The sequence below is a fragment of the Anopheles gambiae genome, chromosome X, assembly GCF_943734735.2.
Source record: "Anopheles gambiae chromosome X, idAnoGambNW_F1_1, whole genome shotgun sequence".
In the NCBI taxonomy this organism is placed as follows: domain Eukaryota; kingdom Metazoa; phylum Arthropoda; class Insecta; order Diptera; family Culicidae; genus Anopheles; species Anopheles gambiae.
This window is the reverse complement of record NC_064600.1, coordinates 8,199,538-8,215,051: the sequence shown is the minus strand read 5'-3', so window position 1 is coordinate 8,215,051 and position 15,514 is coordinate 8,199,538. Positions and strand designations below refer to the sequence as shown.

The window sequence follows — 15,514 nt, the reverse complement described above, 5'->3', positions numbered from 1 at the left end:
TTGTTCTCTTTGCAGTGACACACACACACTCAGCCACACAGTGAAAACAAACCAAAAAAAAACACGCCAACTACACGACGTTAGATAGTGAACGGCCGCGTCAGTCCTCGGTCCTGGTGACTCCACCTCCTCCCCCTCCCCCTCTTGCCCAGGTCTTTGGCTCAATCACATCAATCAGCGCCAATGACCATCCCCCGCCCGTGCTCTCTGTATGTGTGTGTGTGTATGTGTGTATGTGCGCTCCCTCAGAATGGAATGTGACGCCGCGCTCGTAAAACGAAAAATGAGAGCAGCGCGGCAATATTGCGGATTAGGGCGAGTGTAACGTAAATTGACGGAGCACAGATGTCGCAGACATCTTACTACATTACTCCCCCCCCCCCCACCGCTCCACCCCCTCTCACCCATTCTACTTCATTCCGGCCAAACCTCTCCGATCCATTTCGCGTGAGTTATTGCCGATTGGGCCTACCGGTTAGGTAGCACCGTGAGAGAGAGAGAGAGAGAGAGAGAGAGAGTGCGAGAGAGAGAGAGAAAGATTGACACGATCGAACCACAAATCGGTACGGATCGTGCAGCTCTTGTAGCAGGGGGCAGCAGCAGCACCATTTGGAGCAAGCGATTGAGAAATGTAATCACACACATACACACGCGCGCGATACGCACACGTGACATTTGCGAAGCGATTCGCACTGCTTTCGGCATATTCTACGAGGCTGCCGAAGGGTTCTCCAGGTCACTCGCTCGAGCTTGGGGCTCCGAGTAAATGCGTACTGCCAAGGGGAATAGATGTACGCTTCTATTGCAGGGGTTTTCAAATGATCTGATTAGGGGGGGGGGGATTTTTACGCCACTAGCCAGCTTCTCATATGGAGTTTGACTTGGCGACTGAAATCTTGCCAACACTCCAAGTACAACGCCAAACAAGCTTCCGATTTTTAGTCTAGATAATTTCAGAAAATGTACACAAACGGCTATTCGTTGCAGGTCCTGCTACTGAAAGATTGATTTTATTTTTTGATTAGCAGAATTACCGTTATAAATGGTCATTACCTGAACGTCTGAAAAGGATGGATGAGGCAAAGGCTATCGATTACGTCAGAATCCTAAAACTTGATATTACTTGATCTACTAATTAGAACATGAATTAAAAAAACTGATAGAATTATTGATGCAAGCATCGGGATATGATCAACTGCCAGGAACTTTGAACGGGCCACTTTAAAGTGAAAAGTATTAGGAAGAATGATGCTTTGTTGGAAGCTCGGACACGCAGGCCAGCGGGCTCTTTTGAACTTTATTCGTTGACAGGAGAACATCGATTAGCGAACCCACTCGGGACAGCACTCTAACGTAACACTGACACCGCAAAGAACATTGGAAACATTTTTGGTACATAAAGGCGGCTCAAGCTGGAGCCAAATCAGATAGAAACGGAACACCCGAAGTTCCTAGAACCGGAAAAATAGAACTCCGTTGGAGCCAAAGTCTCTCGAAACTATACCAACAATAACATAGAAACGGAAAACCAATGTGTTCAGAACATTCAATCAAGAACATCCGAAAAGTCCGCTGAAACCTCAACAAGGGAAGGATCCCTCTTGTACCATGTTGGAAAAAATGAAGTTTTCATCGGAATTGATTCGTTCTTGGCTCCGAAATCAGAATCGGCTTCGAAATCGGAATCAGTTTCGGCAACTCCATAAGAATAGCCGTATGGATCCAATGATGCTTCATATTGATATTATCAAAGAATCCAAATTTACTCGTAAACGATCCATTATCGTGGAGATTCCCGCATTGATTTCTCTTCTGAAGCTTCTTATTTCAAATTCAAGCACTGATTCTTATTCTGGAGCTAATTCCAATTCTCGATACAATTCTGATTACGTTTCTGGTTTCGAAGTCGACTATGGAATCGGCTCCGGCGTCGGAATTGGCTCCGGATTTAGAACCGGCTCCAGCAACCAAATCGGCTCCGGAATTGATTCCAAACACGGAATCGGGTAGGTCCGATTCCGAGCTCCCAGCACTACAGCAAAGGCTCCCGCGAGATAGCGAGAGGAGTTCTAGCTGAAAAAACCAGCTCCAAATAAAAAAGTCGTACTATTTGGTAACAGAAGAATTGATATTCACTGCGTTAACATAGAAGCAGAGCGTCTGAGATGTTGGAAATGGCAACCATATTGAGGCATAATACTGATACTTAATAAACTGGGAAGCCCGAATGTCAAATCGCTAACAGCCCATTGATGATGAACATTGGTCCACGGACTCCAGCTTGTTGGTTTCCAACAGCAAAACGGCCCATTATCAGAACACGCCAGAAACCCCTGTGTTGTTCTCATCTCTCTCTCTCGCTCTTCTTTTTTTGTTTGTTGTTTTGGGGAAGAGCATCCCCATGACAATGATGACAGGTAGTCCCGTATAGACAGGTGTGAAACAAAGGGGCGGATCGGGGGGGGGGGGGGGGGGGGGGGGGAGATGATAGAGATGAAAAGCAGAGGCTCTCAGAGCCATCGCACATGCCGTGATGGTGTACGCGTGCGCAAGTGGGAAGCGGAGATCGGAGCGCGGACCCCACCATTATCATGCCGCATAGCAGTGAAGTGAAGGAACGCACCGCGACACAACGCCACAACGGTCTCTGTTGGATTTTGGGTCTGTAGTTCGCTTTGCTTTATTTTTTTATTTATTTTTTTTATTTTGCAAACCAACTCGTACGCGTGTTTGCCGCCCCGGTTGCGCAAAAGCGATGGCGCGAGCGCGCGCGCGCGCGCGCACCTACGCTCGCGTATCTAGCGCCAGCAAGACAGCAGCCAAGAAGCAGTAGGTATTAGCCACACCGTGCGTGAAGTTGTCCGTGTGCCTCGCCCTGCGCTAGTGATGCGACCGCGACCGCCGTGCCAAAGCACGAACCAACGGCTGCAACACCGCTGCCGAGTCCAAAACGAGCCGAGCGCCAAAGCCGCGGTGGTGACCGTGCGACCGTTCTGTGTGCTGCGCAAGTGAACGTTTTTATTCTCTCGCCCCTGTGAAAGTGTGTCCCTGGGGAGCGTGCAGCGGAAGACTCCAGACTCCGGGACTAGGGACGCTCGTTAAAAGCGCCCAAGTGCCCTCTAAAGGCTGCGTATACAGTGTGTGCAGTGTGTGTGTGTGTATGGAACGTAACGGACACTTTTTTGGTACAACCCAGCCGGACAGGCGTCGGTCAGTCTTCGGTCGCTGGTGTGTGTGTGTGTGTGTTGGTTAGTTGTTTAGCGGTTGCGCGCGCGCGCGGGAGAGAGAGAGCGCCATCTACCGGGCGCCGATAATACGCAAGGGTGAGTTCTGATAGGGGTAGTGTTATTCTTTCTGTTTTTCTTTGCTAATTGCACTCGATCTGGGAAGGGCGAGGGAGGAGGAGAGCTCGTGATTTATTTCCCGTCCTCTTAAAGGGCCGACTGTGTATGTGTGTGTGTGTGTGTATGTACGAGCACGATTGATGAAACAATAATAAAAAATAAATGTATTAAAAAAAGAAGAAGAATGTCTGTTTGTGTAGCACAAACAGCATCGCTTATCGGATAGTATCTACAACGCTTACGTGTCTGTCCCTCGTCCCTCGCATCATCGCGTGCACCCACACACACACACACAGCATCTCATTGCGCCCGTACACTGCTAGAGAGTGCTGCCGCCGGCACCGGAAAACTCGCTCTGCAAACAGAACAAAAAAACCCGCACACACACACCCAGAGTTGTATGAGTGAATGGTTTATCTATTTTTCTATTCTGCCAGCCGCCTACTCAGCAGCAGCAGTAGCAGCTGCCAGCACAGAGATCTTCGCACGGGAGATCGACGATCAAACGCATATCGAACGACAAACGACGACGACGACATCCGATACAAACGACCACAACAACAACAACAACAACCACTACATTGGCAAGGATCGTGCGAGTGGTTTGCTATTCTCGTGTTCTTCTTGACACACGCAAACACAGCACACACACACAGCACACAATCGGTTTGACGAGACGGGAAAGGAAAGGAAAGGAAAAACAAATCGCTCCCCCGGTAATCGGTGGGCAGAAGATTTATATCAACAACAACAAAAAAAGGTGAGAGAAAAACCACCGAACCTCCCCCCCCGCCGTAATCTGACGTAGAGACCCGTTTGTGTGTGCGTGTGTGTGCGCCTGCACGCTCCGATCGTGGTGAGCGTGTGGTGGCGCGCACCTGGATCGTCCCCAGCCCAGCGCACAGCCGCCCAAGGTGTGAAACGGCGGCGGCAGCAGCTGTAGTGGAGCCCCGGAGCCACCGTGACACCCAGAACCAGAACGTGGATACCCCGCAATTGGATACAGCGACCAAGAGAGACAGGGAGAGCGAGAGAGAACGGAGCTGTAACTGAGTAACCACTGGGTGCGGGTGTGTGTGTGGGAGAGAGAGTGAGAGAGGGGGTGGGAAACCCGCGAGGCGAGACAATTTATCATCGGCCGCGCACGCCGCCGCGTGCTGTAGTTTTCGCACCGTTCCGGCCGCCCAGGGCACAAAACGAGAGCGCGCGTACGCGAGAGAGAGAGAGACAGACAGCGAGAGATAGAGAGAGAGCGCGCGCATATCGTGCAGCATCTTCACCAGCAGTCTCGAGAACCGCCGCGCGACGCCTAAAAACGAAAAGCGCAGCAACGAGACACGCAGGAAGGTCCACCACCACTCCCCTACTCCGCGCCGCTGTCAATTTTGCAGGGGACGAATCAAAACCGCGCAACGCGAATGATTTGCAACTCGCACCAAGGTAGGTTGTATTTAAGGGGAGGGGAAGGGGGGAAGGGTTTTTTTTTGGGGGGGGGGGGGGAGGGTTGGTGATTATCACTCGTGGCGCGTGATCTTATTTTAAACCGGCGGGTGCCGGCGGTCTCCTCCGCATCGCTTGCGGTTGTGCAGCGCTTAGACAGCGCTTAATCAGCTGCACATTCTTTTGCGTTCTTTTGCTTTCACACAGCAGCAGCAGCAGCAGGAGCGGCGGCGTAGTTGAGCGATTCGCACGCACGCACCAGCACGAACGTCACCTGTCAGAAAAGGCGCCGAGCGGCAAAAAAGAAAATAAAAAAAGAAATGCAAAAACAAAACCGTTCGTTCCGTTTTGAGCCCGTCCGCGCAGCCGAAGCTGCTTCGCACGTATTAAAGCGTGATTAGCACTTTCTTTCGCCACTCTTCTCCACCGCCGCCTGCTGCTTCGATGGATGGTTGGGGGGGGGGGGGGGTTGGGGGGGGACGAAACCCAATAACACACAAAAACCAAACCGCCAAAACACCAAACGCCTGCCCTCGGCATCGCGCGTGAACAAACTGTCGCGGGAGCGCATCAGTGTACCTGCGAAATATTGTGCGATAATTACTCAACCCTTCCGGCTCCCACCACCCACCCAGGTAGGCCGGGCCGGGGTAAACCCGGTTCAGAGTGATCGGGATGCACTAAAACTTAGCCCCACCTTGTCCCCTTAAAATGCGTATGCTCTTGCCGAGGGCCCCACTCTACCTGCTCTTCATATTTGCATCCGTTTCTTTTTTTTTCTTCATTCTCTCTCTCGCTCTGTCGCGGCGAGTCCGCTCAAGCGACTACGGGGTTTGCCCGTTTGCCGGAAGAGGGTTGGGGTTTTGGGAGTGGGTGGGGGGGGGGGGGTTGCATTTTGCACCCACCACCACCAAGCCCAACAACAACAACAACAACAACAAAGGCAACGAGATGCACGCGAGGGCGAGAGAATATCACCCAAGAAGAGCGAAAGAGAAAGAGAGAGAGAGAGAGCGCGCGCGGCCCATAAGTCGTCGCGCAAGTTGTGGCGCAAAACAAAATGAAAAGTGAGTAAAAAAAAAAAAAAAACGCCAGCCAGCCCCGTTGCAGGAAGGGCGAAAAAAGCAACAACAAAAAAAAAGGAAAGAAAAAGGGAGTAAGGCTTCTGCAAAAGGGAGTCTGTGCGCGCGCGAGAGCGAGAGCGAGCGAGCGAGCGCACACACGGCTCTCCGATGCAACTCGCAAGTAACGCAACCGACACAACCGGCGCAAGAGTGCGGTGCGAGCGAGCACGAGCACGCAGCACGGCGAACGAGCGTGGTGCGCGAGAGCGCGCGAGAATGAGCCGAGTGCGACCTTAGACAAAAGAGAGAGAGAGAGAGAGAGTGCGAATGAGGGAGCGCTCGAGCGCTCGCAACCGGTGGAGCAGCCAAAAAGGTTCGATTTCCCATCGAGCGGATCGCACAAACGCGCGGTTGCTCGGTAGAGTCAGAACGTGAGCGTGCAGCCAGCAGGGCCAGTAGAAGTTTAAGCAAAGCAAAGCAAGCAAGCAGCAGCAGCAGCAGCAGCAGCAGCAGCAGCAGCAGTGTTTCGTGTAACCGGGCGCGCAGGCAGTGTTGTCAGACCGTTGGAAGCGTTGCCTTTTGGGGCCCGTCTGTTGGTCGCCCTTTACCGAATTGGTGGTGGAGCACCCGCGCGACCGTTTTTTGAAAGGTTGTTGTTTGGTTTGTTTGTGTGCATCTTTTTTTTCCCTCTTTCTTGTAGCTGTGTGTGTGTGTGTGTGTGTGCAGTGTGACATTTGTGACAGCGGGCGCTGCAGCAGCAGCAGCAGCAGCGATCGCGCAAAAGAGCATCCCCTGCCTGCGCTCTTCTCTCCTTTTTGGTGGCTGCGCGAAATTTCGCCTTTTTTTGGCAAAGAGAGAAACAGAGAGAGAGAGAGAGAGGGGGAGAGAGGGAGAGAACGCAAACTTGTGAGTGTGAGGTGTGGGGGGAAGGGGAAGGAGGAGGAAATAAATTTAAAAAATTATAAAGACATCACAAGTCATCGTAAGGGGGTGAGGGGAGGGGTGGTTATGGGGGGGGAGGAGATGGATTGCAAAAAAAAGGTGATCCATCCTGCGCTGCACCGTTTCACCCAGCCCACCAACCGTGTGACCGACCGAGACAGTGTGTGTGTGTGTGTGTGTGTGTGTGTGTACAGTAGTATGTGTGTGCCTGGGTGGTGAGGAGGTGAAGAGGGGATGTAGAGTGATGTACGTGTGAAAAAGGGGGTGTTCACCACCCCCCTCCCCCCCCCCCCTCCCACTCGAGCCCGAATGGTATCGTGTTTCACGCGCTCGCGCGTGTGTGTGTGTGTTTGTGCCGCACGATCCTGCCAACGACGACGACGAGTCAACGGCGCAGCGCTGCCAGCCCGCCGGCGCATCTCATCAACCTCAATCGCGCACACAAGGGCAGGGGAAAGGGGGCGGGATGCAGTGATATGGGGCAGGACGCCTTGGTGCAGGTCATGTTTGCCGCCAACAAACAACCGCGCGGCGCGCCAGCAGCAACAGCAGCAGCAGCAGAATAATTACGCTCTACCATCAACAACAACAGCCACAAACACACGCCACACGCTCAAAAAACCCGCCGAAAAGAAGAGGAAGAAAATTGTGATTTTGCCACCCTTTAACGAAAACTGTAGAGAGAGAGAGAGAGTGAGAGAAGAAATGGAAAATTGGGTTTGCAAATAAGAGTTGCATTTGGGTTTTTTTTTTTCAAATAAGAATCTTAAAGTTGAATCCTACTTTTTTATTTATTTTTTTGATTTTGATTCAAATTCGGTTCAATTCATTCTAACGTACTACTTTTCCTTCCGTGTGTCCCCCCCGCCCCCCCAGTGTTTGGCCGCGAAGTGCAGGAAAATGTAAGCAGCCGCCGGGCAGCAGCAGCAGCCGGTGCCGCTACTAGACGAACGATCGAACGAACGGAAGCAACGCACGGTGGGACCGCACCGAGCAGCAGCGTCGGCAGGAGCAGCCAGTGCAGCAGTGCCGTCGGCCGCCGGCCCGCGTACCGGTGGACGCGCCCGAAGCAGCGCAGCACCCGCAAGCGCCGGAAACGCAAGCCGCCGACCGCCGCCGAGTGAGCCAGCCAGCAGCGCAGGAAGGTGAGCAGTGTGTGTGGGGAGGGGGGGGAGGGGGCCCAATATATTTGGCCGCCAACAACGAAACAGGATTGATTTGCGGGGTGCAAATAACGCACACACACACACACACCCAGAGCTGAAAACTTGGGTTTGGGTTTTTCTTCTCCGGGAAATCCCGTTCGGCGCGAGTCCTGGCGCGCCCCCGTTCGCGGGTATATAAATTGGCTGCAGCAGCGCGCAAAAACCCCCTTTGTGGGAGAGAGAGAGAGAAAGAGAGAGAAGGGTAGGTAGAGGTGTGTGTGTGTGCGTGTGTGTGTGTGCGCTCTCTCGGCTCTCGTCTACCCTAAAACGGGCAGGTCCTTCTGGGTGCCGGCGCGCGCGCGTGCCTCGGGTTGTATGGGTGCGTGCGCATGTATAAGCGCGCGCGCGCGCGCCTGTGTATGTGCGCAGGTGACCCGTGCTGAGGGCTTCGCAGCGGCAGGACGGTTCAGTCGCTCGTGAGAAGCTGCCCAGTGCGCACATACATAACCGAGCAATCACACACCGTTCGGAGAGTGGGCAAAGAAAGGAAAACCAATCCCAAAGCACAAACAGTTTTTCTTTTCTGTGTGTGTGTGTGTGTTTTTTTTTTGTTTCTAATTTGCTCTAATGTTCTCTTCCCTACGCACCCGGTGGTCGCTGCAGCAACAGAACACCCTGCGCTGGTGCAAAAGTGCCGCCCAAAAAGGGATAATACGTCCGGCGACCGGCCGGTCGCAACATTAACCCAGCAAAACCGTGCGCAGTGCAACGCAAACAAAAAAGCAAAAGCAAAAAAGTGCATCCAAAAACGCCCCGAAGTGTGAGTGAGTGTGCAAAACGTCACGAATTGTTAGTGTCGGTGCAGTGTGTGAGAAACCGGCCCGTTTGTTTCTGCTTTGAAAAGGAAAGGAAACAAAAACGCAAGCGAGGAACCCTCGCCGTGAGGAAAACCAACAAAAAAAAAGTAATATTAACAACCTCAAATCAAAAAGTGTGTGATTTGTAACACAAAAAAAAAAACGGTGAAAGTAAAGCAACAAAACCTGAAGAAAAAACACACTCACACCCAACAGTTTTGTGAAACATCAATCAATCAAATAGTGAAACGAAATCCCTGTGCAGTAGTGCAAGTGTTTGTTTGTGCAAAGTGCAAAGTGTGCCGAAAGGAACCAGCCAATCCTCAATCCAACCAGCGCAGAGAGAGAGAGAGAGCGCGCGGTAGCGCTCGCCCGCGCGGAAAGGACGCTCCAACCAACCTCAGCACCCAACCCCCATACACACAATTTGCCAGCCAGCCAGTCACAACCGCAGCCTGCGATGGCTAAATTTATCGCGACACTTTGTCTCCTGTGGCTGTCGGTGCTGGTGCTGGTCGGGTTCGCCGCCCGACCGGTAGCGGCCCGCCGCCACCCGCTGCTGATCGAGGACGAGGGAGCGCGCCGCAACCGGCCCGCAGGTAGGTGTCCTTTTAGCGTGTAGCACTAGCACAGAATCGGCACTGTTAAGCCGCCCCTTAACATGTTATTAAGGTCTTGCCCGAATTCTACAATTCGGTGACGAAACGCGTACAGCAACAAAAAAAACAAACAAACAAACAAACAAAACCAAACAAAAAAACCCCTCACGCTTTACGGAAGTTTCGAGCTCTGCGAACGAGACCGAACGTGAGAATGGTCATGTCAGGTTTGTGACGGGTGCAGGAAGGGAAGGAGCTGTGTGGGGTCTGTTGTGGGGAGAGACACCCGGCAGCCCGGCAGGGGCAGGCCAAGCGGCGGACGTCAGTTGCTGATCACGAGATATCTATTTTCGCCCTTTTTTTCGCTGTTGTTGTTGTTGTTGTTAGTTGGTGTGTTGCGCCCGCCCGTGTGTTTGCAATCGCGCTCTAGGGCGCGCCCTTTTGCGGTGGTGCAGAGGGGGTGGGGGGGGGGGGGGGTTGAATGGAGGAGCAAAACCAAAAAAAGACAACTTACAACTACTGTTTGCAATCCGCACGGGCCACACCTTCTTTTAGGCAGGGCTTTAGCAGGGCTCGCGCGTACGGCGGGGAACCTCAAGTGAGCGCTGGCTGGCGCGTGTTCTAAGGAGAGAGCGGGGGCACCTAGCCGGTGCATCTTCGCCGACGAACTTCTAGCGTGCATCTGCCGGCCAGAACCGTGCTCAGAATTGGCTTATCGCTTTCCGCCGGGCGCAGAATTGCGAATGTTTGAAAACATTAGTGGAGTTTTTAGTTTTTTTTTTTTTCAACGAACGATCAAACGCTGCAGACAAGCGGTGATAATTATATAAGGATCGGTGGTCCGGATTGGTTTAGCTCGAAATATGTTTCCCCCTATAAACCGTGTGCGTGTGTTTGTTTTTGTTAATTTAACTTTTAAGCTCAAAAACCCCAATCCATGCCCTTGCCTGTAAAGGATGCTCTCTTGACCCGTCGTGACGTGAAAAGAAGAGCAGAGCGGGGGACTTTCCCCCCCGAGCAGCCAAGCAAAGAAGAAAAAAAACAAACCATCCCGTCGGGGCAGGGCTCACGCGCGCGCGGTGGTAAAATATTTCATAATTTCTTCTAGCTTCACTCAAAGGAGGTGTCTTTTTGCTGTTGTTGTTTGCTCTTTTGCAAACCAGCGTGCATGCCGTGACCACACACTTTAACGCAACAAGAACCGAACGCGTTCGCTTCCGCCGATGTGTGATGATGATGTTTTTTCAATTATTTTTGTGTCCCGACAAACTGTCCAACTTCGGTTTCGGTTTGGCTCGGGGTGGGCCGTGTGCTGGTTGCGTCGTTGGCGGATTTGGCCGCATCGGCAGCTTTTGACTTTCGGGAGGAAGAAGAAGAAAAATAAAACCTTCCCGAAAGCAGAATTTTTGAGCGTGTATAAATATATTGAAATGCTGAAGAATGCGTGCTCTTTTCGGAAAGAGCTAGAGAGAGAGAGAGAAAAAGCAAGAGCTATGCGTGCCGAAGATGTGATGTGTAGATCGTCCTGAAGTTCTTCCAACACCAGGTGTGTCCAGATGACTGTGTGTGTGTGTCTGGGTTGGTGTGAATCGGAAGTGACGCTTCCGTGATTTCCGCCCCAGGGGGGAATGTACAATCGGACACCCTCTTTCCCTCGTCACACGTTCTTTGTCTTTTCCGACCAATTTTTTTGTTATTTTCTTCACCTCTCATCCCTGGAACGGGCGGTCCAGGTTCCGAAGGGACATTCCAGTGTGCGAGCCAATTTGTCCTGCAGTCCTGCAGCTATTGTCTGTGTAAAGCTACCCGCTGCGTCAATGCTCCCTCCTCTATTTGACACGTTTGGTCGTCCGCCCTTGTAAACCGTAGTTTGCTTGACGGTTGCTTTATGGGTTATCTTTTTTTGGTTTTTGTTGGGTATTGGGACGTGTTCTCAGATCCCAGGCGCGCTTTACCTGCGGCAGCAGTGTCCCCGGTGCTACCTGAGAGGAGGCTACCAATATGCAGGAAAGGAAACGATACATTGAGCTATAAGCGGTAAATTCATTCTGAAAGTGTTGGACGTGACCGGCTGTGTAACAACCCAGATGTTACGATGGTCCGGCTGCTTTAGCTCGCAACCTATCAGACCACCATGCTCCCTCGCAACGGCCTGAATATCGGGGTGTACATTAGGATCCTGACATACTCAAACATTGTCCGGAAGTTTGAAGTCTTTCGCTCTCCGACGAGTTACGAGACCATTGCTCGGAAGCGTGTTCTTGCTGCCACTTTGTTTGGCCCGCGTTCCCGGTGCTGGAACATGGATTCTTTGGAGCTCCCGGCGTGTATGAGCCTTCTTGTGAGTCCAGGCTTACGACCTCGTAAGCCTGTTGGCATTCTGGGCCAATGTCTGTGCCTCATCAGTCCGCGGCCGTAAATAGCTGCTGACTCCTATCACCCTGTCTCTCTCTCTCTCTCTCGGGGGGCCATTCAACCTCTTAAGCCTGGAAAGCGCGCTGCACCGTGTAACCGGAAACGTAACGGAACACGCGCCTCGGAAAACCGGGCTGCGCAAATATTTTTGCGTACCTTGTTGTGTGCCGCTTTTCTCATTTGCATTTGCTGCACGAGGGACGCACACACACACACACACACAGGGGGTGGGGAGGGCGAGTAAGAGAGCTTAGAAATTGTACACTGGGGCCGCTCCATCCCACCTTGCGAGCCCCAAAAAGTTGCTAAGCCGGCCCGGGGGAGCTCCAACACCTTGAGGGGGAAGAGATGCAACGATTGAAGTACACCGCTTTCCCCCTTCTCACAACGAACCCTTTGTTGGCGAGTGTGTGTCTGTGTGTTTTCTGGCTATTTGAGCTGAGCTAATTGCATTGTTGGCTACACCTACTCGCCTGGGTCCTGCCACAAAGTGACCAGTTATAACCTCGAAAAACCAAAAATGCACCGTTTTCAGCATGCACGGTTTGCTTGTTGGTGTTGGTTGCGTGTGCTATTCGAGTAATTGAATGCCTCACTAACGGAACTTTACTGCTCGAACCGTACCCCACACACACACACACACATACATGCGTTAAAAATGCATTACAAATGGGTGGAATTGGAATTGGCCCGCACGTCGTCTTGTGCCCAATGCGTAGGTTGACAAGTTGGCGCGTTTGCTTTAACCTGAATGACGGTAATTAATTGGATGGCAAACCCTGGCTGGTTGGCGAGAGGCGGAACAACACAAGTTTTTAGTCTTCACCACCAACCAACCTCCCAAGCTAAGCCTTCCACAGCACAAGTCCACATTTGGGCTTTGGCGAGGACCTCAGACAACTGTGTCATCTGGATGTTCGCATCACATCTTCCTCTCCCGGAATTCCAGGGTTTTTGAATTGGGCAAGGAATTGGGAGCCACTCGCACTTCCCACCTGACTCACTGTTTCGCCATGGTTTTGGGTTAGTGGACACAAGAAGCCGGGCGCACTAGCAGGGCAACTAGAAACGAGGGACCTCATCACAGCGCGTAGGTTACCATTTTGATTTTGCGCGTAGGTTTGCGGGGAGGAAGTCGTTTTTTTGCAAATGTAAACGTACTTGCAAGCAGTTCATTGAACCCTGAGAGCGTATGTGACGTTCGAACGCGTCCCGGAAAGAGGGCGGGTCGGGAAGATTTGCACGGGAATTGCAAAACGAGGATTGCCGTCGTCGTACCTGTGAGCGCACGCCACAAGAATGTGCACACAGTGGCATTTCCACGCAGCAGAAGGGGAGGTAAAAAGATTTCCCACTTTTCAAGCAGTGGAGTGGGGGGGGGGGGGATGGGCGGTCGAAAATATGGGGCACAATCAAAACACACACACACACAACCGCGCGCCGCCCCACCCGTTGGAGGTTTTTTGTTTTTTGTTCTTCGTTCGCATACTTCAAAACACAACACACCGTCCCAGACATATCAGAGTGAGCCGCCCCCACGCTCTCTGAGGCCACCGGCTCAAACAAAGTGAAGTGGTGAAAATTGTTCACACACAAACAACAACAACGGAAAAGAAGATACCCCGTCCAATTAATCGTGCAGACCACAGGCGCACGCCTGCGGCACGATGCGCTCTCAGGTCAGGAGGAGTCACGGGAGCCGTGGTACGATTTGTAGGGGAGCTCCCTGTACCCAGACAAAAAAAACAAACACACACACACACTCAGACATACCTACACCATGCAAAGATGGCGCTGCAAAGACCATTCAACCATTCATCGGTCATGCTCTATCGTAGACTATTTTTAGTGAAGTCACCGCCGTCTTGACGGGCACACGGCCACTACTCTAGTCGACATTCGCTATCGACTTTAGTGTGTCTTTTTTCATCTGTTTCCTGCTCTATGGTTGCGTGTATGTGTGTGTGTGTGTGTCTGCTGTGTAGCGAATGCTCCTGTGGTTTGCTGTCTGTCGACAGGTACACCTAGGCGGAGCTGCGAAATATCTCTGGAGCTGGTCGAAAGGCTCTCCATTTCGAAGGCGTCGGTTTTGGCGTCGTCCGTGCGGTAGCCATTTTAATACAGCCTCACGACAATACCACCATGGCATGTGTGTGTGTGTGTGTGTGTGTATGTGACACAGTGGCTCGCGATCGAGATCGAGATATCGCCCTCAGTGATCGCAGAGACGTGCGATTGGGGAATAAGAGCTGTAGTTGCTGAGCACTCCCCCCCCCCCCCCCCCCCCATTAGAGTCGATCAGCACTCAGATCAGGAGACAACAGGGTCAGGGGAGGGGTGTGCAACATTCCTCACGCACACGCTGCAAAGGGGGATGGAAGTAAACCGGCCTTGCCTGCGTGTGCGTTGCATGCGTGCGTTGGCTGCTACTACACAACGCCGCACGTACTTCGAGCGGCTACTAAAAAGGCCTCTGTGCGTGCGTGTGTGTGCGTGTGTGTGTGTCTGTGTGCGCACTGCATACGATTTCATACACACGCGCGCGCGCTTTTGACACACAGCTCTAGTCGCTTAGCAGAAGAGCTCTGGCGGTGGTGTAGGAGAGATGGTGGGAAGGCAGGGGTAGTCGTCGGCGACGACGGTGGCGCGCGACATGAATTGACTTCGCGCAATTTAAAGTTCAAACCGCGCATACCGTTTGCTATTTTTGCAAAATCCGTTTCAAACGGCGTTGACAAACACCGAGAGAGAGAGAGAGAGAGAGACACGGTGGTATTGGTGCAGGAGAGCACAGACACGCAGATAGGCACACACGCTGCGGCAGCACAACTGCTTCTTCGGTTTCGGTTGGCTGCTCTGATCTGACCAGACGGCAGACCACGGTAGAACCAGAAGATTTTGTCGCATTTTTGTTGTCTCACTTCCCCAAGGTGTACGGCGAGTGGTTCTGTGGTGCAGCGTTCCCATGGCCTCAAACTTCCTTTCCCGGAACGGTTGGAATGTGGCGGGGACACTGCAACGGAGCACAGCGGAGGCATTCTTCCTCTTCGTGTTAATCGATCTTCCGTGTCCGGTTTGCCGATGCTACAAGCGATGGTGGAACATGAAACCGTCATTACTAGTACACCGTCTTGAAAGTGCTCCATCAAACGGGGATCTTCAACTTGTCACGCATGTGGGGGGGGGGATGGTTTTCACACGCATATTTGCACGATCCACCTCGCCTCGATCAGTGCCTACTTGTTCGTTCCGGTGGCGTCTCCAAAACTCCAGCTCCAAACGCTTTGCGTTATCTGCGTGCTGTTGCTTTTCCACGTCCCCACATCAACTGCTTGGGTTGTAAAGCCGGCGGGAACACGGCTCGCCCTGCCTAGCAATATTATTGGGTATATCTTCACATTGGAGAGCTCTTCCCACCGATGGGAGGAGATCCCGAGTGACTGCCCAAACAGACTCGACGCGACACTCGGCCCAAATGTTCTCTGCCGTTCTAAGATCCCGAAGGTTCGAAGGCACTCCACTTTCACCGGGGCCTGGGGGGAGTGCCGCCGCTCGGTCTGGTCGGGTCCGCCGAGCTGTCGGGAAGGCGGCGTCGGCACATCCTATCAACACAACCGGCCCTCACCGCAACAGTCGTCCCACCAGCTTCCTCGCGCCACCTGCTGATGTGATGTCGCGCCCAGGGGTCCCCCGGGTGGTTGTGCCCTG

General features: G+C 52.6%; 1 protein-coding gene across 3 annotated transcripts in view; it reads left to right on the top strand.

The window, feature by feature from the left end:
* Positions 1-2,649: 2,649 nt before the first annotated feature.
* The window catches only part of LOC1271767 (dorsal-ventral patterning protein Sog), a 32,893-nt gene continuing 20,028 nt past the window's right edge, over positions 2,650-15,514 (top strand). Inside the window, exons 1-4 of one of the 3 annotated variants that reach the window (XM_061659391.1) lie at positions 2,650-3,323; positions 3,782-4,784; positions 7,667-7,935; positions 8,599-9,391. In XM_061659391.1, coding sequence (XP_061515375.1) covers positions 9,253-9,391 — 139 coding nt within the window. In that variant the 5' untranslated portion in view covers positions 2,650-3,323; positions 3,782-4,784; positions 7,667-7,935; positions 8,599-9,252. Of the gene's footprint in view, positions 3,324-3,781; positions 4,785-6,060; positions 6,498-7,666; positions 7,936-8,598; positions 9,392-15,514 lie in introns of those variants that run through there. The other 2 variants (XM_061659380.1, XM_061659397.1) reach the window with 2 other exon arrangements.